This window comes from Sitodiplosis mosellana, unplaced genomic scaffold (genome assembly GCF_009176505.1).
Source record: "Sitodiplosis mosellana isolate CC-2019 unplaced genomic scaffold, AAFC_SMos_1.0 Smas_scaffold_6165, whole genome shotgun sequence".
Classification (NCBI taxonomy): domain Eukaryota; kingdom Metazoa; phylum Arthropoda; class Insecta; order Diptera; family Cecidomyiidae; genus Sitodiplosis; species Sitodiplosis mosellana.
In genome coordinates, this window is record NW_022601406.1 from 3,888 (window position 1) to 28,883 (window position 24,996).

Consider the following 24,996-nt stretch of genomic DNA (forward strand, 5'->3'; position numbering starts at 1 on the left):
GAATTGGAAGATATTCAACAATTATATTTAAAAAAAAATCGAAAAGAATCAAAATGAAATACAATCCTGTTTGTTAAATAATAATGCAACAAAAAAAAAACTGTGTGTGCCTCAATATGTTCAAAATGTCTATAAATTGGATAAATAAAAATGACATAAAATTGCTAAAAAGACAAAAAAAGAGTCTAATACATCTGACGAAAAGGAGTACGCTCAAAGCGTAATGACGCTGCGTGCATGATCGCAACTCCTCTCACAATTTTTAAGACAAACTAAATAAATGTCTAAAATTGAAAAAAATAATATATATATATAAACAATGGTAATAAACAGGTTTTCCATCCCTGCACAACTCAAGAATTAATTCGTTTTTTTTTTCTAAACATGATTTCTGCCTGTTTCGCTAACTTAACAACATCTCTCCACTTTCTTTTTTTATCTCACATTTCTCTTCACTATCGAAAATAAAACGGAATTATGCAACATGATTTTTTTTCCATTAATCATCATCAATAATTATGGGACTGGTTTATCTCTGCTTCATCTTGGATAAAATCGATTGATTTTTCTCTTATTGTTTTTTTTTCACTTCGGCATTTTCGGGTGGGTTATTGGTACAATTTTATTTTCGGGATGATTTTGGTTTTTATTCCGCCATTTTTTATGTCTTCGACTAAGTCACCGTTTTCATATATGGTTTGGTTGTTGGTTTGTTTGTTTTTTTTTCTTTGACAATGTCGATTCTTATACATTACAAATACATAATAAGTACAATGTGTTTCTCAATTAAATCAAAAATCGAAAACGGCGCGGTAAAAACATGAGTCGAATTTGTGTTCGTAAGCGATTTGATTTTTTTTGGACAATATTGTTTCGCATGTGTATGATTCAAACGCTAACGCTTCAGTTTTTAATCGAAATCCGTTGTCTTGTACGAACATAAAAAACAAAAATTGTTAAGAACGAAACCAATTAAAAAAATCATTTGAACTGCGAACAATAAATTCGTTCAGAATAATTTCTTTGTTTCATTTGTTTTTTCTTTTTTTTTATCTAAGTGCACATCGATTGGCTTATATCTCGGTTGGTTGTTGTTGCTGTTTGGATTAATACATGTTTTTTTTTGTTCGGTTGACGTGTTTGTGTGTCACATTTACATTATTTTTATCGGAAGTATAACAAGAGTGACGCGCTGAGCTTGCACGAGCGAGCGAGCGAACGAACGATCGATCGATCGATCGAGCAGACAGCCGATCGGTTACAATTGGTTTGCTTAGAAACTAGTATCAAATAATGTAGTGCAACAGTTGCAGTAAATTTCAGCTATTCGATGTTGCGAGAATTTGATTGATTTGTGTGCTATTCGTTAAGTTATCGCAATGGTTGATTTGAATGTGTTTTTTGAACGGTTTGGTGGCGCCGGTGTTGACTGCCATTGGTGACGGTGGCGACGTTGCTGTTGTTACTGTGACCGCCGTTGAATGACTGTTATTCGTTAGGAAAATCGGTGAATCAGTTGAGATCAGTGGCATTGCCATTACTGGTTAGCGACGGTGAGCGTAAATCATCCTTATCACTGTTATCAATTACATTCGTTTCGGACATTGCTCTCGGTGGCATTGTACCGTTCGATTGTATAACTTCCGATTCACTGTCGCTGCTCAATACATCATCATCATCGTCGTCATCGTGACCACCGTTATCACTTTCACTATCCAAATGATCAAAGAATCCCTTCAGCACGCTGTTGCAATTATCGAGTGTCATAGAGTCAGCTTCAACGCATATTTCGGTAAATGATTTCGGCGATTGATGATCCTCTTCACTGTTTGTAACCGTGGCCACCGGTGATGTGGGCGTTGATGCCAATCCATCGCCACCACCGCCGCTATTCGGATCATTGCCAAACATTGGACTGATCGGTGGCCAGGATGGCATTTGTCGTAGCTGATTTTCAATGGATAAAAATTTACGACGCGATTTTTCCACATTGTGAAAGCGATAACGCAACCGACGGAACAATAAATTCTCAACCAAATAGTATTCAATGAACATGGATAGTAGAAAATTAACCAGACCAATGCCCACAATTGTGATACGGAACTGTGGATCGGGTGGATATATAAGATCAAGCCAAGCGGTGAATCGTTCCCATTGGAAGACGGCCAATACCACTGTTACTATCGCATTCACAGCGAGACTGCATAAGAAGCCGATATTTGTAAATATTGATTTACGATATGGGGCGCCTTTTGAAAAGACCACAGCCAATATGATGTACTGGAAACATGATATGATGAAAATTGTGTAGTTCTCATAGCAACCGAGATTTTCATTCGTCTCATTATATTGGAATGGTGTGTACCAACTCTGTTGCTTCAAATAGAACCAACCCATCAGTTGGAAGCTAATCGCAAGCAGTAAGTGCAATACGAGCGATGCAATTGGTGACACCGATATCAATGAATTTAATGGCGTTTGTTTAACTAATGGGCCGACATACGCTTCCGTTTTGCCAAAGAAAAATGCAAATATCGAAATCATAAACAAATCGATGTACAAAAATTCAATATCAGTCAAATTTGAATCGATTGTATACAGTGTAAGTACAGATGCGAATTGAACCAGCGAATAGGCGGCCATGTATTTAAAAATGGCCACTGATGTGACCAGCGCACAGCGGCCCTCTTTGATGACATTCGGTACGCAGGCAATGGTTGGATTTTTTGATGTGAACGGCGATGCAACGGAACTTTCGGCTTCGGACAACGAAATACCCGTATGAGCTGCTTTCAATGCACCACAATCGTTGGCACCATCTCCACACATCGCCACATAGTAGCCCAATTCTTGTAATTCCGATATTAAGGCTTGTTTATTATCGGGCGACATGCGAGCGAACACAGTGCCTCGAGTTACAAATTTCGGCAACAATTCAGGGAAATTATCTCGTATCACCGTCCATGTTTTTCCCGTCATTGCAAATCGATAGTTATTATTTGGTAGTTCCGGCACCATATAATTATTCTCATCGTCGTAACCTTCGTATTGATTGTGTGGCTTGTGTTGTGTATCGTGACCCATTTCAATGTCGCGCAGCGTAATTTGTGTCGTTTGTGTGCATGTATCGACCGTTTCCAAGCTAGCAATGCTATTGCTATTCGTCATCAGCATGTAATCCGCTGTTCCATTTTCCATTGTTGCATTGCTATTCCGTTCGTTTGCGATGAAACCGTTCGGTTTCGACTTCAATTGATCGTTGTGTAGCTGCTGCAAATGTGCGGCCGACAAGTTTATCGGCAGCAATGGATTGTTTGGCGCTCCATTGGTGTTGCTCATTAGAGCGGGTGCGTTCAATTGATTATTGTTGCCCGATGGCCCCGTTAAATGGTAAATTAGCTCATAGTCATTTGAATGGAGTTGCTTTTGTTTAGCTGTCACAATGATGACATCCTGTCCCGTTGGTATCATGTCACAGTCATGGGCCACACTTAATGCCGTCAAGATATTATCACCGGTTACCATGATGGTGCGAATGTTGGCCGTCATCAAATTGGTGATGATATCGATGGTGTCGGGCTTCAAACGATTCTCGAGTATAACAAAACCCAAAAACGTCAAGTCACACTCGATTTGCTCGCGTGATAATCGCTGCACTTTTGCATAGGACACTTTCTTATGTAGGCTTTTGTAGGCCATGGCAATGATACGATAGCCTTGTTGAGCATACACATCGAGCTTCGTGTGAAAATCATTCGGAATTGTTTCCTATGTGGATTACGAACGAGATTCAATTAGCAATGAATTCCTTTTGAAACAGATGAAAATTCTTTTGCGGAAAAACCATAAGAAATTCAATACTCACCGGTTTGCACAGAGTCTGAATCATTTCTGGCGATCCTTTGCAGTAAACATTGAAATTCTTATCCATGAGCTTTCGTGTAACAACGGCCATACGTTGCAATGAACTGGTGAATGAGAATTCACGCACAATACCAATATCCATGTCTCCATTCAATTCGGAGTTCGATGATCGATTTTGCGTTTGGTCCAGATCATTGATTGTATCCATGCTGCTGCCTCGGCTGTTATCAACTGCAAATGCATCAAATTAACAAAAATTACAAGTTAATATGCGAGAAAAAAAACTTGCTTCAGAGCACTTGTGTAATTTTCAAAATAAAAGTCAGTTCAGAATTCCCGCCTATTAAATTATGAAATATTCGAATTTTGGAAGCTTTTCTGTTTTTCTTTTCAATTTTTTCCAATTTTATCTATTGAAAAATTAATTTTGAAAATGCCTCTAAAATGTTTGGAAATTTGTTTGCATCGAATCATATGGCATTTTGCATAGCTATGGATTTTTATCTTCTTTCTATACACAAATTTTGGATAAATAAAAATTGTCATACCAAGTTGATTGCGTTTCGGTGGCCGCACAATGGTTGGAAATAGTAAGTCATATTTGGTGTCATCGGAAATGTTAGCCTCCTCTAAAATCCAATTGGTCGATTCAAACATTTTCAAATCTAATGGATCACCTTTCAGTTCACCATTCATAATGGTGATCGAATGGCATGTTGCCATTCCATAAAGCAAATGGTCATAAGGCAAGCGTTCAACGTCACGCAATGGAATTTGAAATAAATTTGTTGATGATGTTGGCACAACTCCCCACATATCCAAACCGTCCTCAGTTAAAGTTCCCGTCTGAAATAGAAAATGTGCAAAGAAAAAACCATGTAATTTTTCGCATTTTCCTTCATATCAAAATTTTCCCTTCGTACCTTATCAAAGCAAACACAGTCAATGCTGCCGGACACTGTGATTGATCTCGGGGAAATGCAGAAGATATTATTTTTTTCTAAACGTTTTTGAGCATAAAATGAACCAACAGCCATTGCGGCTGGTAAAGCTGGAGGCACTGCAATTGTGATCAGATCCAATGATTCGATTGCGATTTTCGTGGCCGGAATCCCTTTTTGAATCTGTAATGTGAGACGGGTGATTTTGTTGTTGTTATTTTCAACTGAAAACTGTTCGAATAAAACTCAATGGCTCCGATACTAACCTTCGATACAAGTGTGTATATAAATCCAAGGGCGGCGGTCAATCCAAGCAAAGCGATGAATTTATAGGAGTCTTGTTCGAATTTGTAGTCAACCGGTGGTGGATAGAGGATGGATCGGATGAGGCCACCTTTGGCGGTAATATTACCGGTGTTGATGATGCAGGCGAGCACTTTTTCGGTGCCAATGTATCTCGTTTGAATGACTTTTGTGCCGGAGAACAGGACGTGTCGACTGTGTTCGCGTGTATCAAAAATCAAATCCCGTATGCATGGCAATGGGGTCTTGGTGACCGGTACACTTTCGCCCGTCAACATTGATTCGTCCAAAATGCAATTGCCACTCAATAGAACGGCATCACATTGCATGGTGCATCCATTTGATGGAATCTCCAATATATCGCCAGGTACTAAGTATTTGGTATCGATTTTTTGTGATTTGCCATCTGCACGCACTACAACGGCCGTCTCCAGGCTCACCACCGTTTTGTACAGGGCCAATTGATTTTTTCGCGTTTGTATAATTGACATGGTGATACCAAACACGGACATCAAAATAATCACAACTGCATAGTAATAATAATTGTAGGAGAACCACAAACCCACCGAAAACACTTGAAACACATAATATGGATTTAATACTTCGAGGAATAGCAATGTTAAGACACTTTTCAACGGAATGAATATCTGATTTGAACCGTAGACCAATTGCCGTGAACGTTGCGTATGCACATCCAATCCTTTTAGCTGGTGCAACAACGTGGCCGGCACATTTGCATCGAGTCCCTTCAGTTTCACAAACTCAGACGATCGCTCATCCCAAATATATCGCAGCTGCTTGCATTTGAACAGCCGCAATGAATCGATATCTATATACACGGACAAGCGCGCGCGTAAACGAAGAGGAGAAGAAAAAAACCAATTGCATTATAAATGTTGGAACAATCGAAAACGAGGACACACAAAGTGGGTGAAAGAAAAACGAGAGAATGATACTCACTTCGAAATATTCCACCGGATAAATGAATAGATAATTGAAAATGTTTCTCATCGAAATCGGTATCTGTATCGTCCTCATCGAATGGCATAAATTCATTTTTTCCGCTTCGTTTAGCACGTATTTTCCTGCAATTGCATTCAATTGAAATGGAATTGAATCAAATGATTTATCGACATAGTTATTTGGTTGTGTTTTTTTTCGTTGTTTCCAATTCTGGGGAAAGATAAACAATAAATTTTGCATAATATTGAAAATGAGACGGAATTTTATCGAGGAGAAAAAAGTCTTGCAGCAAAAAAGCTATTGAAAATAGAGGATATCGTGTGCGTTTTACTGCGATTTTTTACTTTCTTTTCCTCTCTCTCTCTCTCTCTCTCTCTCTCTCTCTCTCTTTCTCTTTCTCTCTCGATTCAATCAAAAGAATAAAAAACTATATTTGAAAAGAGGAAAACGGCATTCAATGATGCTCCTAGTAAAGAGCTTAAATTAAATTCCAAATAATTTTGCATGCGAATGATGACGGTACAATCAATTTCAATTGCTGCTGTTTATGTATCGATACTGAAAAGATAGAACAAAGTGAATTGCATCGATTTTAAATCGACCTCCTCTCTCCCTGCGTCCACTTCACTTCACTTACCGGAACCATTCAGCATCCATGTTGATCACATCTTTGACATAGTGTACGGTGTGTTTGCCTTCAAAGTATTCGCGAATGAGAATTTTCCTCGCCACACTCAGTCCGCATGGTCGATGTGTTGCAAAGAGTAGCCAATGTCGTCGCCAATGCATAAATAATCGGATTAGACCGGCCGATAGTATAAATGCAATCCATGTTAGTATTGTTTTTACGATTGATCGTTCGTAGCCGGTAATTGTGATCTCATCGTCTTCGCCCACATTTAAAACGGCCGTTGTTTTTGCCGGTAAAGTTTTCGAGGTAGGAAGTGATGATTTGGACTCATTTCCTGTGTGCAAGCCAAAAAGAGAGAAGAAACAGAGAAATATTGAAAAAGGGAATGTCAATTTGGCTGCAAAAATGCAGTAAAAATGATAATAATGGCACGAAAAATGAGGTGAAAGTTCAAGGTCAATAAAAAGCCATTAGCAATACAAGGATAAAATCGGTTCACAAAAAAAATCAAAATGCAAACGATATATGTTTGTGTGTGTGTGTGTGTGTGTGTGGGTAGGGTAGATATGGTTGTATACCTTTTAAGAGCTCAGCTCTTTGTTCTAAATATTCGTTATGTGCTGGATGTGTACTGTTACCACTGTCCACAGCCAGACGATTCTTACAAACTATACGTTCAGCGCGATTTGGACTTAACGGTACAATTTCCTCATCAGCAGCAGTACATGACAATGCCATAATGTTTGCATCATTGTCGAAAATTTCACAATCGTTATTGTGGTGGCGAAAGCGATTTTTTCGCGTCAAACCGTGCGTACCGCCGACAATGAATCGACGTAAACGCATTAAATTGTCGCAAATGGTTGATTTTCGCACCGTTGCCGTTGCCGCTGTCGATGATGATCGTCGACGCGATTCAATCGATTGCCGTTTGAAATTTAACGTTGAGGCACAAACATTAGATGATGGTACGGAGCTAGATGTAGTCATTATTCTTCTTCTTCTTTGAGGTATGTTCGAATCGAGATTGTTGTTGAATATTCGAATTTGATGTTTTTTTTGTCGAAATGAACTACGTCTTTGAGCCCGCTTGGATGTTGTTGGTTGACGATTTGTCGATGAGGTCTGCTGCTGTGGGTGTTTTAGTACCTTTTCAATTCGGAAACGTTATTGTTTTTATCTTCACTAACTGATTGGAGAATGAATTTTAGCGAATTTATTTAGTTATCTATGTTGATTGCGCTTTAACGCTTCAGCGTGCTGCTTTCCACCGTCTCAGGCTTTCTATACGTTGCTTTTCTCTCTCTCTCTCTCTCTCTCTCTCTCTCTCTCTCTCTCTCTCTCTCTCTCTCTCTCTCTCTCTCTCTTATTTTCGTTTCGTTTTCAAAATGTTTTTTTCACTTCCAAGCAGTCGCGCACCCCAGATCGTTCCGCTCTTTCTCACACAATTTCTCACTCGATTTCTTGCTTACATTTGATTCGGACCCATTACATCTGGGTATTGACAACCAAGACAACAGAAATTTGAAACAAACACAACGAAAAAAAAACTCGATTCTGCGGCAGCGCGTCTCTTTTCTTTCTTCACTCAATAACGGGCAATTTTCGCTCGCCGCTCGCACTCACATCTGAGTCTGATTTCAATTGATTGTTTATTAATTAGTCTAATGAATTTTAAAATCACTCTTGAATATACACATATTAGACGCCGTTTATGTTTGTCTTTTGCTTTACAAATTTGTTTCCCACTATTTACATTCTTGTATTACGTACAACACACTGTCCGGTTCACTGTCACTGAACCGGTCGCAACGTTGGTTGTTACGCACGTCGCTTATAAAATCTTCAAATAACACTAAATGGGAGAAAAAAAAGAGAATTGTTGTTTTTTGTTTATTGGGTTAAATGTAAGCAATACTCGTAGAGTAGAATATATTCATGTGTATCGTAGTGTTCCAGTCTGGCGCGAAGAGAAGTAAACTACCGGTGGGTTCAGAGAAAAGAAATCAATTGCGGACGTTGGGACAATTTTCAGGAAATAACCAATTCAATTGCATTCTTTTCGGTCTCTTGTTTCAGACATTGTCACATCATTTGTTGCTTCAATTTGTAGCGTTTCCATTCGTGTTGATTCTATCCAGAATTTCCATTTGAAATGAGGTTTCGATTCGATTATATGAAAAAGTATTCATTTCATACTACTTCAAATCGATGTTTAGTTTTTTTCTTCTGATTTTCCATTATCTCGTTGGTTTTTATGCATTACTGAATCCGTGATTGAATTCAATTTTCAATTCGTTTGTTTGATCTGGGATATCGTTTCACTTTTCACAGTACATTCTTAACGAATCCGAATCAGTTTTGGAATGATGAATCATAAAACCTGCCGTATTTCTTTTCTTCTTGTGTTCTATTCTTCTTTTTTTTTTTGCAGTAAACCATACAACAGAAAAACCAATTACATTTGCAATTCCATGTCATGTTTTATATGTCTCATGAAATTCTCAACCAAATTAAAATTCACTCAATTTGGAGATTTACGATTTGTTAAACGATAAATGTGTATAGATTATGATTGGAAAATTGGAGTGTGAACAAATTCTCGGGGATTTTCATAGTTACTTGTAATTCAAAAGAAATTTTATTGGTTTTTGTTATCGTTAAATTGTGCTTTATGTGATGAAAGAAAGAGAGAAAAAAGACCCCGGAGATGGATTTTCAAGAGATGAAAAAAGTGCAAAATTCCTTCGAGCCATTGCTTGCTCGTTTAGATTAATAATTTACTGAGTCATCGCATCGGTAGGGAAAAAATAGTCATAAAAGAAATGGAAGGGAACAAAACTAGGATGAAGCTTTGCTGCACTCTGATTTGACGTAAGTTGCTTCGTTTGAAATCACCTCAGGCATTTGCATCCACAAAGAACTGATTATCTTACCCTGTTCTTTCTTTCAATCACTCTCTCTCTCTCACACACACACACACAATTTGATATCATTCTTCTGAATGGCACAGCACTGCACACGAAAACGAACCGGGTCAAAGACACGTGAAAGCAAACAGAAAATATGCTTCCGAAACATATCATCGTCATTGCTCTGCAAAACCATCCGAAGAGCTGAATGGCCAGTGTTGTGAACAGAAGCTATATATTTACTATGCACACAATGAAAATGAGAATTCAGGAGTTAATGTATGCACGAGACAATCTCAATAGGTGAATAACCGTCACTGCCAAATATCTCATTGCATTCACATGTACACACTATATGCATAGCGTCTGTCTGTATCAGTGAGTATATATGGTGGTCGGTCGCACTGTTCCGTAAACTGAAATATTGAAATCCGTCGGACTTTTGAATGGGGTGCTACCACCGGTATTTTGCCATCACAAATAACAACAACAACAACAACAACAACATCATCATCATCATCGTCATCGTTGACATTAAGAAAATGGACATGATTGTGTGCGTATGTGTACACCAGGCGAGTGAATGGCATGTAAACAACATTCTATATGCATGCGCCTCGTGTGTTTTTTTTCTACATTGTCAACGAGATGCAGAACGCAGAAAAAGCCGCCTAATAAACAGCACGGTAATGATGATGAACGACTGACCAGAAAAAGGGATGAATCAAGTTCAAATGAGAATGAACTCGACCGTATATACACAAAAATATGAGCGTGCAAACATCGAACGACCACTGAATTCCAATCCAATCAAATGAACCATTTGGTTTGAGGTTTCTAATTGTAATTTACTTAAATTGATGCGGTTGTGAGTGAGCAAGAAAGTTTAATTATGATTTGGGACGCTTTCGACTGACGCCACAATCATAATCGATTTCGTTTGAAAAACTAATTGTGTCTCTGTCAATTGTGTCGATTTATTATTACTCTGAATTTATTTTAGTCAACGAAGAGCGGAAGCGCCGCATACGAAGGAGAGAGAGAGAGAACAGATGGAGTAGATGTGATTGATTGTCCACATGCTTGTCCGTTTGATTCTCAAGCGCAATGATTCAAATGCCACCAAATTCAAATTCATTGAAAATCACTTGAGCTCAATTGATGACCAATTAATAAAACGTAAAATCGTGTCTTGTACAAAATTTCGAATGGCGCGTATAAATTACGCATTTCATATTCAAGAGATACGCTGTTCGATCGTTCGAATTGTGTCAACGGTTTGTGCCCATGTGTATGTGTGCCTGTATCTATAGTTATTTCAGTTGTTGATTTATTTCATTAAAAACGCGTAAGAAGCAGCCAGAAGACAGAAAAAAACACGCAAAAAGTAGGGAAACAAGTATAAACACGCGCGAAATCACGCAATGTCAAGAAGAGCAAAAAAAAAAGAGCTGAGTTTGAACCATCGCCAGAAGTTGACTGATGCCAGTGCACAGAGCGCACATGTATGGCCAATGTCCAATGCGTCGGTTCGGTATGAATCATGTAATTGGCGAAGGAGTTTTCAATTGGCTAAATGGAGCGTCTTTAATGACACAACCGATTAGTTCGTGGCGCCGCTGTTGTCTTTTTTCTTCACTCCATCTCACACACACACATTCACTTTCACTCACTCCATTTCTATCACACGCCGCGCGTAATTGGTCATTGCAAACCATTTATTTTCAATGTTTTCACGGCGATGACGCGTCACCATGAACGTCAAATGTAACACAAGACACACAAAATTTAACATCCAAGTGAAGAGGAGAAAGAACGTACGTCAAATCAAACGATTCCGATATATCATTTGAATAATGAGTATTTACTATTTGTTGACAGAAGTAGCACACAAATTGATGACACACCACATCGCAACCGCACAAAGAAAACAGAAAAAAAGAGCTAGGCCAAACAGTACACACTACACTGTCACGTAGTGTAAAACTGCAATCACTTTCCTTTATGCTTAAGCCGACAGAGCACTTGCTGTGTGTGTTGCGCTGTTTCGATGATCGATCAATTTTGGTTCATGTACAGAAAAAGCCAAAATTCATTTTCAACCGCCGTGGATGTATACTCGGTGCCACTGTTGGAGTGTGTTTGTAATACGTATCTATGCTTGTTGAAATGCGGGGATTTGCCCAAAACAGTCAACATTTGCTTTAATCATTCATCAAGCAAAAAAAAAGAAGCGAATTGTTTTTTTTTCGTCGTCGAAATTCGTCGACATGGCTCAAAATCGATGAAAACTATTCATTTGGCATTGTACGGTATTTGTGTTAGGCAGAATGGTTGGAAAAATGCTAGTTTTTCACTGGGTCGTGTACACATTTGTCAATATGCATTCATCAAACAATAACAACAGCCGAAAATGAAACTGACATATCTTTTGCCGCAAAGGTAAATTGAGCGAGCACACACCACCATTAAACCTGGAAATTCTCGGAATTGAAGCAGAAAAAAAACAACACCAAAATGAATGGATCCAACAGCGTACGAAAATGGTCAATTAATTTTATGGTTAACAACACAGTATGTATATATGAACGCACAGTGCCAAGCACGCTGTCCGCCAAACGATAGCAATTTTTCGGTCGAAAATGAAATGCTAAAATAAATCAACGGAAATTATGTATCGGAATAAATATGTGTATTGAGGGCGACATCGCGGCACACATAATAAAACACCAAATACATATATACATCGTCTCGGTTGCTAATGAAGAATAGGAAACAGTGAGCGCGATGGGCGAACTCGCACTCGCACGCTTGAAAGCCAGAACGAGACAAAAGAAAACTAGCTGAAAAACTAGTAGTAGAACGAGAAAAAAACAACAACATATTTTTGCTTTCATTCACTCTCAATTTTCGGCAGATTGTTCGGTGGTTTATTTTTCGTTCTCTGCTATGTAGTGTGGCACAACAAACACGTTTGGCAAGTATATAAGTTCCTTATTACGGTTGTGAATTTGTTGTTGTTGCCGTTAGATGGATGGTTCAATGATTTTTGTGAGTCCAATAACATTTTGAATGTCGAATTTTCATCGGTTGACGCAAACAACAAATGAAAAAAAACACTATAGTTTTTCGCCATCGGTGTTCCTTTTGTTTGTCGGTTGCTGCGACCGTTTCATAAATCCAATTTGCATAGAACTCACGAAATTCCGCATTAAGGGCGAATTTTATTTTTCGTTTTTTTTTCGTATTTCTTTTCGTTTTTTCGCCTGAATTTTTTGTTCTCGTGTGTAATGAGGTTGTTGACGCCATCATTGTGCCACTGTGCCACCGATGAACTCATCACCGACATATCATAATGTTAAGCAACAAATGAGTTCAAAAGCTACACGTAATTATTTGTTAAATGATGTTTGTTTATTTGTTTGTTTGTCAATGAATCACATTGAATGAGTGAGAAATTGGATCTTGTGCAACTACAAAAGAGACGAACTCACAAAAGATCGTCTCACCGAATAGATCAGGTGACACAGACACAGACACAGACGCACACAGTATGAATGGGACTGAATTCGATTCAAACAATAGGCAAAAAACATATTCAGCATACGTTCATTTGTTCGAATTTGTGTATGCGTATGGAGATCATGTTTCGTTTGGTCCGTTGATTCAGTTGTTTTCCGTCTCTTCTCTCGTCGTTTGTCGACGCTGTTGAAGTTTCTTTGCTTAGAATTTGCTATTTTTTTCTATCGTGTTACCAATCTGTCGCGTGAGTTCATTTCATTCTCATTCTAAATTTGAATAATATTTCACAGTTTGCCAAAAAAAAACCGATCGCGATTGGTAGAATAATATCTATTTTTAAATAGTGTGCACATTACGCGCTCATTGGATTGCTGTATAGAAACCGAAAAGAGAAAAAAAACAACAAGAGATGAAACAAAAAGAGGAAGAGTATGTGAGAAAAAAGTGGTTTTGTCAACGTGCACCCATGGCAATAGAACTCAAGCCATGGAATTTTACGCGATACCTCAACAGAGGCACAAATAATCGCTTGCTCGCTCTCGTTCGCTCATTCTGACGTTCAAGCGCGAACGCGCGGTCCTCTTACGTGAATCGGCATGATTCAATTAGAAAAAAAAAAAAAAAAAATTCGGATGTTAATGAATTGTTGCCAAAGAATTAGAACGGCGCGAAAATCGCACACTCACGTGACATTCATATATGAATGTTATTGAAATCTCTCTTTACCCAAATAAATGCAAATTCGAAACACAGTGGACTTTGGTGTAAGAGCGCCCGCAAAAATAAAAGAGCGAGTATTATTAAATTGATTGGAAATTCCGTTTCGCAGAACACCGGATTATTTCACATAGAATTCGCTGGAATTTCTAGCTCACTCGCTCACTCTCTCACTGTCTCTCTCACTCTTTTTCTTTCTCTTTCTCTTTCTCTTTCTCTCACACTCACACTCACACAGTCGCATAGTCGCATTTAGCGACAAACGAGTCAACAATCAACTGATAAAGAGGTTGACGTGTTTGGTGTGTTTGTCAGGAAACGAAAACATCGAGTCGTAAAATAGAGAGCCCATGAAATATAAAATGTAGGAAGAAAACAACAAGATCGTTTTCATAATATAATACGGAACTAAAGGCGACGCATGAAAAAGCCAGAACCGAGTGAAAAAAAAGACCGTATGTAACAAATATACACATAATCATTTGACACATGAACACGCGCGCGCTATCACACATGGACCGTTCGGCTCACTGGTGTGTGCATATGCACAGGCACAGACATACAATCAACCGCATAGACACAAACACTGACATATTGCCGATCATTCGGCACATACGGCTCAAAAATAACACACATCTCATTAGCACAAAAATCAAGCTAAAAAATACAGTTCACTGTTGCTGGCTCCTGCCGTTTTATTTCGCTTTCATTGGCCCCGACAAACACGACAAATTATTGCCTTATCGAAAATGACTTTTACGTGTACAAAGGCACAATCTAATGCAAAGAACGACATGAATGCTCATTTTACGGCAATTGTAAATCACCTGCAACAAAAAATGATTTAGTTTTCTTATTTTTCTCTCTCTTCGGCTTCATTGTGACAAATCGCACGCACCAACACAATCAAACGGTTATGCGGCATGTAGCTATTGTGAATGAAAATAGATACATGAAACGAAATACAGGCAAGAGAAAAACATCACACAACACATGCTGCATGAGAGAAAAAAAGATGTTACGATCAGCGACGACAAAATTTTCATGTGTTCTAGGAATGAAGTTTTATCAAACGAATCGCCTTTTTTTCGCTTTATCTTCGTCATTTCTCGTTGTGAATATTTGTGTGCAAAGTGCACACGCGTGTTATAATTTTTGACGAAGGGGATTTTCGCTCAGAAATTCTGATTCATTTTTCGTATGAAATTGGCATGGCACTTGAATGAAAATGAATTTTGTGGTGAATTTTGAATGAAATAGAATGGAATTGTCACCATATCGCTCTAATTGAACGGTTTTTTTTTTCTCTGTTGTGACATTATCACACCAACTGAATAATGCATAACAAATGGTGTAGCCGAGCGTGATTCATGTAAATCTGTTGGCGAAGAATAACATAGCACAACTCGAAACAACAGCAGGGAAAAAATATAAAACAGTTCGAATGGCAATAATTAAATGACGCAAATTCTTGGCGGTGTACACCGCGATTCCTGGAAAATTGTGTGTATGCCATCTAATGGCTTTTTTTCTGTTTGTTCTTCATTCACACGTATATTTAATCAATACGCACACATGCATTATCGTAAAATCAGAATTTATCGTGTTTTTCCTTGGGTCTCGCTCGCGCGCCAACGTTTGCTGAATTTCCCTATTTTCGGTATTGACTCTTGGCTCGTGTGATTGAACTGGATTTGACCAGAAAAATGCCCATCTCGTGGATGGAGCAATATGACGAAATAACAAAAAACACACACACACTTTTCTCTCGCTATTGTTTTCTGCATTTTGCAGCCAATTTTATTGGAGCTGCCACCGAGAGATTTCAATTTGATAAGTCACGCTGAAATACACAGCGAAAGAGTGGTTGGGAAGAGTGAGTGAATGAGAGGCAGTTAACCAGCTGTTTTGTTAGCCCCCTCGATAATTGCAAAGCACCGAAAAGCTTGAACACTTCTGGCTGGATCGGTTTGAACCAGCACACACAGGCACAGACACACACCGATAGGCAAGTCAAACAAGAAAGAAACCACACAGAAATTCGACGACACACACCAACAGACAAATAATTCACCAAATAATTTCAGTTTTTTTCTTCTCTTGTTCATTTCTCTTTCAATAATCTACACACAAAATTTTGTCAATGTGTCACTTTTTAGTTCATGGAATCGTTCAAAACAATTGTCATTCATCAGAAAACTGCAAATGAATCGTCGTCCGAAATAGAATATCGCAACACTGATTTGTCGTCATCGTAGTTTTAGTCGTTGTCGTTGTCGAAGTCATCACCCAAGAGACCGAAAATCAGAATCAACACTCTTTCAATAACACATTTTTTTTTATTCCCAATGTTATTTTTGTTGCTCTATCTCGATTTTCACTGTGATGATTTTGAATGAACAGGATGCGCCATGACTTCTGAACACTACGCACACATTTTTATTTGATTTTTTTTCTATTCCGAAAATTATTTTATTGAACAGAAATTTCATATATATAACCATATTTAACTATACCATTTGGGACCGAGAACCAAGTGAAAATGTTCAATAAAAAATCAATGTTTTATGTACAAGACACACAGATATAGACGATGAACGAAGACCGAGACAGAAAAAAATATACACCGCAAAACTTAAAAACGAAAAATTCGAACGAAATTAAAATAAAAAAAACCACACAACAACTGTTTGGAAAATCAAATTCCCCCGTACGGAAAGGATCTTAAATCGCCACCAACTCAGAACACAGTATAACTCGAAGTGTATCTTTCTATCCGAATGTCGTAAAGATGAACAAATATCAAAAAAAAGAATATACACACTTTTCCTATGACTTTGTGTATGGATTTCGGATCTTATTCATTTCTTGTCTCACTCGGTTTTACTACGGGGCGCTCTCGCGTCAAATAATCTTTAGCGCAGCATAATTATTGCATGAATGACGGTGGTACACACAAAACCTCACCAAAACGGTGGGCAAATCAATTGATTGCGTAGCATTTTGACGGCTAATTGAAAGGGTGACGTTTGCTTAGGCCATGAAAATTGGTGAAATTGCCGATTTATTACAAAATGGACTTTGAGCCGACTGGAAATTCCCCGCGTTTTAAAGATTCTTTTTTATTCAGTGTGTGTATTTTCTTCTTCTTCTTTTTCGCAGCGTGCTCTGACTGGTCATATACAGGCGCATTACGCGCTCACCAACACAACACACAAACCCAACAAAAAAAAACGTCTCTTTTCCACCGATGTTGAATGTGAATCGTGGTCTCTCGTACACACCAATGTGTTTGTAAGGCAAACGCATGTTTGCGACATCAACTATGGCTATGATATAGCTATAACATTCACACAGATATCTCGTGCACGGTTCGCATTACTGATAGCTCAGTGAGTCACATTGTACGAGGCGACGACGGCGACAACAAAACAGACACATGGATCCAATTCCGTAGCACACGGCAACAAAGCGAGCCGCTTCACCGATAAGCTTTTGCGTACGCATATGAGTACGGCGGCCACGGCAACCGTACTCTCTCCGTGTTGATTTTTGTTTGACGAAATCGATAGTGGCTGAATGAATATATGGTTCTGTCATTATTGCTCTCTTTTCTTCTTTCTATTTCACATTTTTATTTTTGTGACAAATTGACGAATTCTGCGTTTGCATTGAAAGCGACAATAAACCTGGATTTGTTAAATAAATCGCTGTTGCATTTCGGTTTTTGTCAATTTCGTACGATTGACGCAAACGAGTAAGAAAAATACCGACATAAAATGTCAGCACAGGAGTGGATAGTTCAGTTTATTTGACAATTCACTGGTATTACGTGAACGACGGCGCCATCTCGTGACTATTTTCCTTCGGTTAAACATTGCCGTTTCATTTGTGTATTCATTGATTGATTCCGTAGTCTATTTATGTGTTTCGCTCTACTTCCTCGTGATTTACTATTGCCAAATTACATTTTTAAATTGCAATTAGGCACATTATGTCTCTATGTACGAGAGCTCAAAATTTCGTGCAAATTTCAATGAATTGAAAATGCATCTTATTCGCTTTATCAAAATATTGGCACAACCATCACGGAACTTTGATGCGACTTTTTCGGAAGGCTAATCAAAAATAGCCCATTGAGTTGCTCTTGAAAAAAAAAATACGATAAAGCTTACAATAAGCTACAGAGAAAAAAAAATTGCTAAATTTGAACGAAAACCACCAATATTTTTTTTCTGTTGAATTATTTCGTAGAACCACTCAAATCATTCACACTGCACGAACACGTACTTTGAACTGAGCGATTTTTTCTTCTTCTTCAAATGTTACTTGTTTTGGATTACCAAATTCGTTGATTATTTGTTTATAAATAATTTTTTTTCTGAATTTCCTTTCTTTTTCTTCATTTAATACCTAGTCAGTTTCAATTGCACAATTTCCTTAGTAAATTAGTCTGAACTTTCTTTGGATTTTATTGTTTGAATTTCAAACTTTGAAATTTCCCCTCCAATTTCCGTACGAGAATCAAATATTGCGAACTCAAAACGAGTCCTGCTTAAACAAACAATGAAACAAATAGTGCGAAGCTTCTCAGTTATTTGGTACCATTAGCGCACACGCACACTCGTAATGTGTCGTTATCAATGTGATTTTTGTGTCTTTTTATCGCAGATGAACCAGTTAATTTCAAGATTTCGCACGGCAAACGCATGTTTGATCGAGGTCAAGCCTTCGATTGTGTAATTGGACAGAGAAAAACGTGGACATTTAGTAGTTCGCTCACCTAATGTCGACATGATCCAGTGGCAACATTTTCAGAAATCAGTATTGGTGTCGGGCAATTTTTGGGTTGAAGTTGGACTACAAAGTCAAGAACATCGTCTTTTGAACTGGTTTTGTATGGGAAACTAACTAAACACGGTCCTTAGTTCTATCGATTGTCAATTTTCACAAAATGTTTCCGTTTTTTTTTACATCTTACGTTTTCGACCGAATTTCTTTGAACTTTCTGTAACGTCTTTTCCTGGAACTTTTTTTTCTTATTCCGATTTAGCAACAAAAAGACGTTTCGATGTTTGAAACTATTTCTCTTTTGGTTTAGGAGATTTTTTCAGTCAAAAAAATGTTTTTTTAAGTTCATCTTGAACAAATAATTTCAATTCAATTGACCTTTATACTCTGAGTTTAATCTTACTTAATTCTTTTTCTATATAATTAAAATCACCACCAAGTTCTTTCCGTCCACATGCAAGTTGAACTGAAAAAGATTTTTTTCCACTTTGATCACCTTTTCTCAAATTGATTATCAAATGTTTTTACTCAAACTGAGTTTTTATGCAATCTGCAAAAATCGTTTCGCACAACCACTTGACCGAGTATAAGGCACCGTTTCAAAGTTGTTTTTTACTAATTCACTTCACACTCAAAACACCGTGCGCTCCATACGGAATTCAACAGATATTTCAAGCTATAAATGCCACGTGATTCACAATCGTACAAAATGGCCATAAATTGGAACGTGAAGTCAATAAAAACACGAAGTTTAAATGGTTTGAAAAGATCGAGAGCAATTGCAGTTTGTCTGTTTCCGAAATGCATTTAAAATTATGATTGGCGGTGCCGTGTGAATGTGTAAAGTCGATTGAAGTAGTGATTTGAACTCACATGAACGGGCGCATGACAAACAATTTTACAACAATTCCGATAGCAAACGACGAAAAAAAACGTTGCTGAAGAGATTAGCAAACTACCGGCACATGAGTTAAGCACAAAAAAAATTGTAGAATAATTTTTCGGTGGAATTGAAAAATTACAATTAAATTTGTGGCGGCGTGTGAAACGATAGCTCCGATTTGCGTCCATTGCGGGCGCACGAATGAAACAGAAAAAAAGCACACACACACACACACATTTTCTTCGAGTCGCGCATTGCAATTGACCTGAGCGTGGACAAAAAACGAAAGAGTCATTGCATTTGTTTGTGGTCGTTTTGTGTGTGTCGCACACAGATTTCTCGGAAAACTATACGAATCTGTTTTTCGCAGTGCAACACACATTTGTTTATGTTTGAATTTTTATTCAATTCCATTTCATTTACGGTGTTATTTTGTCCGTATTGGATTTCAACCCGTTTCAATTTTACTGTAGCACTGTGGTTTAGTAGCACCGATTCCAGTTGCAGCTCGTGGATCGCTTTGAAAGTTTATCAAAGAGAAAGATAGCGAGAGCAGATTTTTTATGTTCGCGCAATCGGAGAGTATGTTTACGATGAATCCATCGGATATCTCTAGATCAGGAGTGAAATACGCGTACGTTACCATTGTGGCACGTTCGCAAAACCCATTGTTTTGTCTATTGCTCGGCGTATACAAAGTGTGAGTCAGCAAAAACATCGCCGACTTGACGAAGGACAAAATCTAAATCTAAGCTTCTTCATTACCGCGACAAAGCAAGAATTTCATTATCTAAGCTCTATCTCTCTCGTAGCAAAAACACCATTCTCCCTTGAATCCAAAAAAAAAAAAACAATTGATCGCGTTTTTTTCCACATTCACTCTACGTTTGATTCACTACGATTCTCAAATCTATACTCTATCTTTACTAATTTCTCACATAATCTTATCGTAAATATGCCTTTTTTTGTAGATGTTTCGTTACGTTCGAAATTCGATTTTTACTATCGCCACAGAAACTATCACCAAATAGTTGATAAAACAACGTTTTGTTTTTTTTTCATCCCATGCTTTGGATGCCCTGCAAAACTTTAAAAGACGCTATGAAATCAATTGCATTCGATTTTAATCAATTTTATCACAGCCGGCGACAGCGGGAGCTAGTAAAAAACGCATTCATTCATTCGCATATTATCATATATATTATCACCGAATGAACTGATTCGATTCAATTGTAGAATTTATGATAGGATGAAAGGATTCAGATCTTTTGAAATTTAAGGTTTTTGGAATAAGAACGAATAAAAACTCGCACATAATTTTAATGAAGTGTTAGCAAACTTGGTAAGCAAATTCGTCGAGCAAACTCGTGAAGCAAATTCTTGAATTTTCCGGTATCAAGTGGTAATTTTTAATAACTCGTATTTTTGAATATAAACTGTCGCTTTTGAATATAAACTTCAATTTATTACACAAAATATTGCGACTTTCCAAACAACAACTGACACAATACGGCTGTTTCGCACAGAGAAGAGAGCGAGAAAACAGAATATATGCAATTTATTGGCAGTTTGTCTTTTAAAAATGCCCTTTTTGCTTGGACTTCTTCATTTTGATCAGAGTTTTTTCTCCGACAATTTGTCCTCTCTCTCTCATTGGCTTTGATTGAGAAAATGTTCTATTGAATTTCGGATTTAGATTCATTTTGTTTTGTTTAGATTCCTATTGATTTTTTCGTATTTCGAACTGTTTTCGTTCAAATTATTTTTTCTTGCCACATAAATCATGTTAATACATAAACCTTAAGTTCAAATACAAATCCGGTAACATCCGGTAAGTACCGATTCAGTACCATGAAAACAGCGTTGAAATCAATTTAGACGAAGGTTTGTATGCTATTTCGTTGAAAAATAACCATGAAATAAATTTATAATGTTCGAAGTTCGAACATTCAGAAATCCAACAAAAAAAGTTCATAATTTCGATCCGAATAAGAAAATTTAATTCAATTGGTTTATTTGTTTGCAAAATGCACTTGCAGCCCTTGTTTTTCGCCAAAAACATTGTTTTGTCATGTAAACAAACAGAGTATACAACTGTTTCTTCAGAAGTTGTCTGTCGTTCAGCAGCAAAAAACCACAAATGCAAAGTGATTCACGTTTCTAAAAGCGGCATTTTTATCGTGTTGTTGCGTGAATTGTTGGAGTTATGCAGTTGTGAAAATGCCAAATAAACTTTCATTTTTCTGTTGTTCAGCTGGATGTAGGTAATGTAAATTTGTGATCATCAGATCGAATGCCATACAGGGAAAACCCAAGTTCGATTGAAAGACTGAGGACGTTTTTAGAATAAATTATGCGTATTTTGTGTGTTTGGAGTGGGTGCGGTAATGGTTCATTACTGATGCCGGTATGTCGATAGTCCAATCAGCTGATTGGCATGCATGAGAGTTCAGTTCATCGTACGGCAATTCGAATTGCATTTGACATTTAAACAAAAATAGGTAACCGATGTGTCGCCGTAGCGATTTCGTTGTATTGCTAATGTACATTTTAATATGGTTTAGTGGAATTGGCCTGGTCAAAAGCCATCAAACAGCAATACTTACCAATAATATTCAAAAGATATTTCCTCATCGCTTGCAAAATCGACTGTTGACCGGTTTTGTTTTTGTCGTGTGTGTATGCGGGGCTCAAAATTCAGCGCGTAATGATGGTTGAATTACGTAAATCTGATTTATTTTTATGTCTATTTATTTTCTGCACTCGTTTTTTTCTCTCGATAGATTTCTTGTTCACAAACACACGGCAGCAGCAACACAACTTCTTCAACTTCTTTTGCAACCCATTCCAGTTTGGACCGAATCACATCGTTGCTGCTGATCACCGTTTTTTTTTCTTCTCTCTCTCACTCCGTTTATCACACGCTTCTAAATTATTTTACTATAAATTCGATAAAACTTGAATAAAAAAAAGCACCTAAATAACTGATCCGATTGGCGATCCAACCCGATGATTGTTCTACACAGTAGCGCCCGAAATCAAGTGGTCGAATGATATCGATGGCGTTCGTTCTTGCTTGTTCCGCCTTATCTTCACTATCAATTCGTTTCGATTGGAAACGAAACAAAGTTGTTTCTAGGAGTGAACACACAGGAAAAAAACACGGTGTAGCTGATTTATTCGCGGCGAAAATTGAGTATGCAAGACAACGAGCGTCTGATCTTCCTTTTTCCTGTAGCTTCGAATTTCTTCTGCTTGTTTGTGCGCTCGATAAATTCGTGCAAAAATTTCACCAGATTTTTGTTTTTTTATTTTCATGTCAAATTCGGTGTCGATAAAATGTTTTTTTGTTTGTTTTTCTGTTGCTGTTGCTTTTATTTACTCTTTTTTTTTCGTTTTCATTTAAAATAAATTTACGGAGGCCTTTCACATGCACTGGCATACACGGTGTGGAATTAATGGCAGCACTTCTGGCGAGGTTTATTGATGGCAATTCTAGGTGCGCTATGGCGTGCACCGACTGAAACAAGTGTGAACTACGGAGCGAAACCACATCAAAACACGTAAAAATACTAACAGCACAAATATACGCACACCGTTAGTACACATCAAATATGAGTCTTGATTGATAAGATTATGCGTTTGATTGACATATAATTATTGTATTGCTTTTCTTTGCGCTCAGTGTACGGTAGAAGAAGAAAAAATTCGGCTCTTGTAAGATTTTTATGACATGGCTGGAGTGAAATTGGGCAATTTAGCTGAAGGTAAATGTTTTTTCAACGTATCATCCCGCCGTTTATTTGCAAATTTGTTGTCCCATTTTATATCTTCACTTTCTGCTATTTCGTTTTCGTTCTTTTTTTTGGTGTCACATCATGAACTTAAATCGATGCGGCTTTACTTCACAAAATTCCACCTTTTTTTCCCCACATCTAAGTCGGTTTCTAGAACAAAACAGTCGATAGATTGCATAAACCGAAAACACAAACACAATTTTGCTTAAATTGTTCGCTTATTCCATCACATTGAGTTGAATTGACGTGCGAGCGTGCGCGCGAACGAACGTCTTTTGTGTTCAAGTGTTTATACACCGTTCATTCAGAGCACTAAATTATTATCTCATGGAACTCAATTCCGTTTCGTTTACTTTTCTGTTGTATGATTAATTAAAACTTCGCACTAATTTCTCACACTGATGCCAATACCGATTGAATTCATTGCAGTATATGCTTGCAACGGTTTTACATTGAAAAATTAAAAAAAAAATTTCTCAATCAAATTAAGCAATAATCGTTATGTACCGTCATCGAAGATAGTCTGCCACACTGGAAATAATATTCGAAAATTATTGATCAACGAAAAACATGGACTAAAAATGGGCTTCTCTTCATGCAATGAAATCGAACAAACGGAACCGAAATCGAAACCAAAACTAATTCAATGAAATCAATTTTCAACTTGGATTAATAACGATAATTATGCTGTGGTGTGTTACTGTTTGTTTTTTTTTCTTCTCTCTTTACAGCTGTTAAACGATCATCGATACAGTGCTGTTGTTATTCGTGCGAAACTCGGTCTGTGTGTGTTTGAAGAACCTTGTGTATTGCACGATCGAAGTAAAAACACGTACACACAACAGCAACCGCGCGTCCAGCACCGAAAGAGTTAAGCGCACATGATATACATGTATTCACTGAGTATAGAAACAACAATCGAGTATTATTATAATGTATAACAACAAATGCACGAAATATTTTGTCATAGATCGACAATATCATCATAATTATTCAATTATATATTTTGTTTGGCGTGTGTTTTTGCTTCTCCTCCTCTCGTCTTGTTTTCAATCGTTTGTTTGTGCCTTTTATCTGTGATATAGACTTGTTTAACGTGTGTCTGGCCGACTGGATTCGTCGTTAATTTTTCGGTTATTAATTTTTTTTTTTCATTTGAAAACACGTCTATTTGAAATTTTTTTTCTGCATTGTTTGTGAGTGATTCGGTGATATTAACAAAAATGAATTTATAGATCGGAGTCTGACATTGACAAACAAAAACTGTTTACAATGTTCGCGGCTGTTTTTCGTTGTATTTTTTTACATAGTTCGGTCAAATCAATTTGAATGATTTCTTTCATCATTTGTTGTCATCACGTCAAACGAAAACTAAACCACGATTTCTCTAACATACCCACACAAAATTGAAAGCTGATGACCATAATCAGTTTCACTATTTTTATGCCAAAAATATCAGTTTTGCCAATCGACCAACGGAAACAAACAAATTTCATTTAACTAAAAAAGTCTATTTAAAAACCTTCATCGTTGCGATTGACAAAACCGAAAGAACAAAAGCGCAATATCATCAATCACTATTATCAACGAAATTTATTTGACGAACTAAATGAAACACGAAAAACAATCAAGCCACACAATAGCCCACCGTCCATTTGATAGACAGACAGCC

The 24,996-nt window shown here is 37.5% G+C and overlaps 1 protein-coding gene across 3 annotated transcripts; it reads right to left on the bottom strand.

Annotated features, from left to right (window-relative positions):
* Window positions 1–24,996, bottom strand: LOC129574600 (polyamine-transporting ATPase 13A3). 3 transcript variants are annotated; one of them, XM_055456805.1, is made up of 9 exons: window positions 24,721–24,996; window positions 22,134–23,855; window positions 6,709–7,036; window positions 6,069–6,193; window positions 5,072–5,937; window positions 4,788–4,988; window positions 4,413–4,710; window positions 3,866–4,095; window positions 1–3,768 (listed from the first exon to the last, which is right to left on the bottom strand). In XM_055456805.1, exons 2-9 carry the CDS (start codon window positions 22,159–22,161, stop codon window positions 1,513–1,515), a joined length of 4,332 nt encoding a protein of 1,443 aa, XP_055312780.1. In that variant the 5' UTR covers window positions 22,162–23,855; window positions 24,721–24,996; the 3' UTR covers window positions 1–1,512. The 3 variants fall into 3 exon arrangements, with proteins under 3 accessions (XP_055312780.1, XP_055312779.1, XP_055312778.1); XM_055456804.1 differs by lacking the exon at window positions 24,721–24,996 and adding an exon at window positions 24,026–24,187; XM_055456803.1 differs by lacking the exons at window positions 22,134–23,855; window positions 24,721–24,996 and adding exons at window positions 7,281–8,557; window positions 16,370–16,850.

Bases quoted from the DNA above. Each gene is read 5' to 3' on its own strand.
- LOC129574600 (XM_055456803.1), bottom strand. From the start codon at position 7,692: ATGACTACATCTAGCTCCGTACCATCATCTAATGTTTGTGCCTCAACG. The intron at 5,938-6,068 runs GTGAGTATCATT...CCGTGTATATAG, and splicing joins ATCCGGTGGAATATTTCGAA to ATATCGATTCATTGCGGCTG. The intron at 3,769-3,865 runs GTGAGTATTGAA...TAATCCACATAG, and splicing joins TTCAGACTCTGTGCAAACCG to GAAACAATTCCGAATGATTT.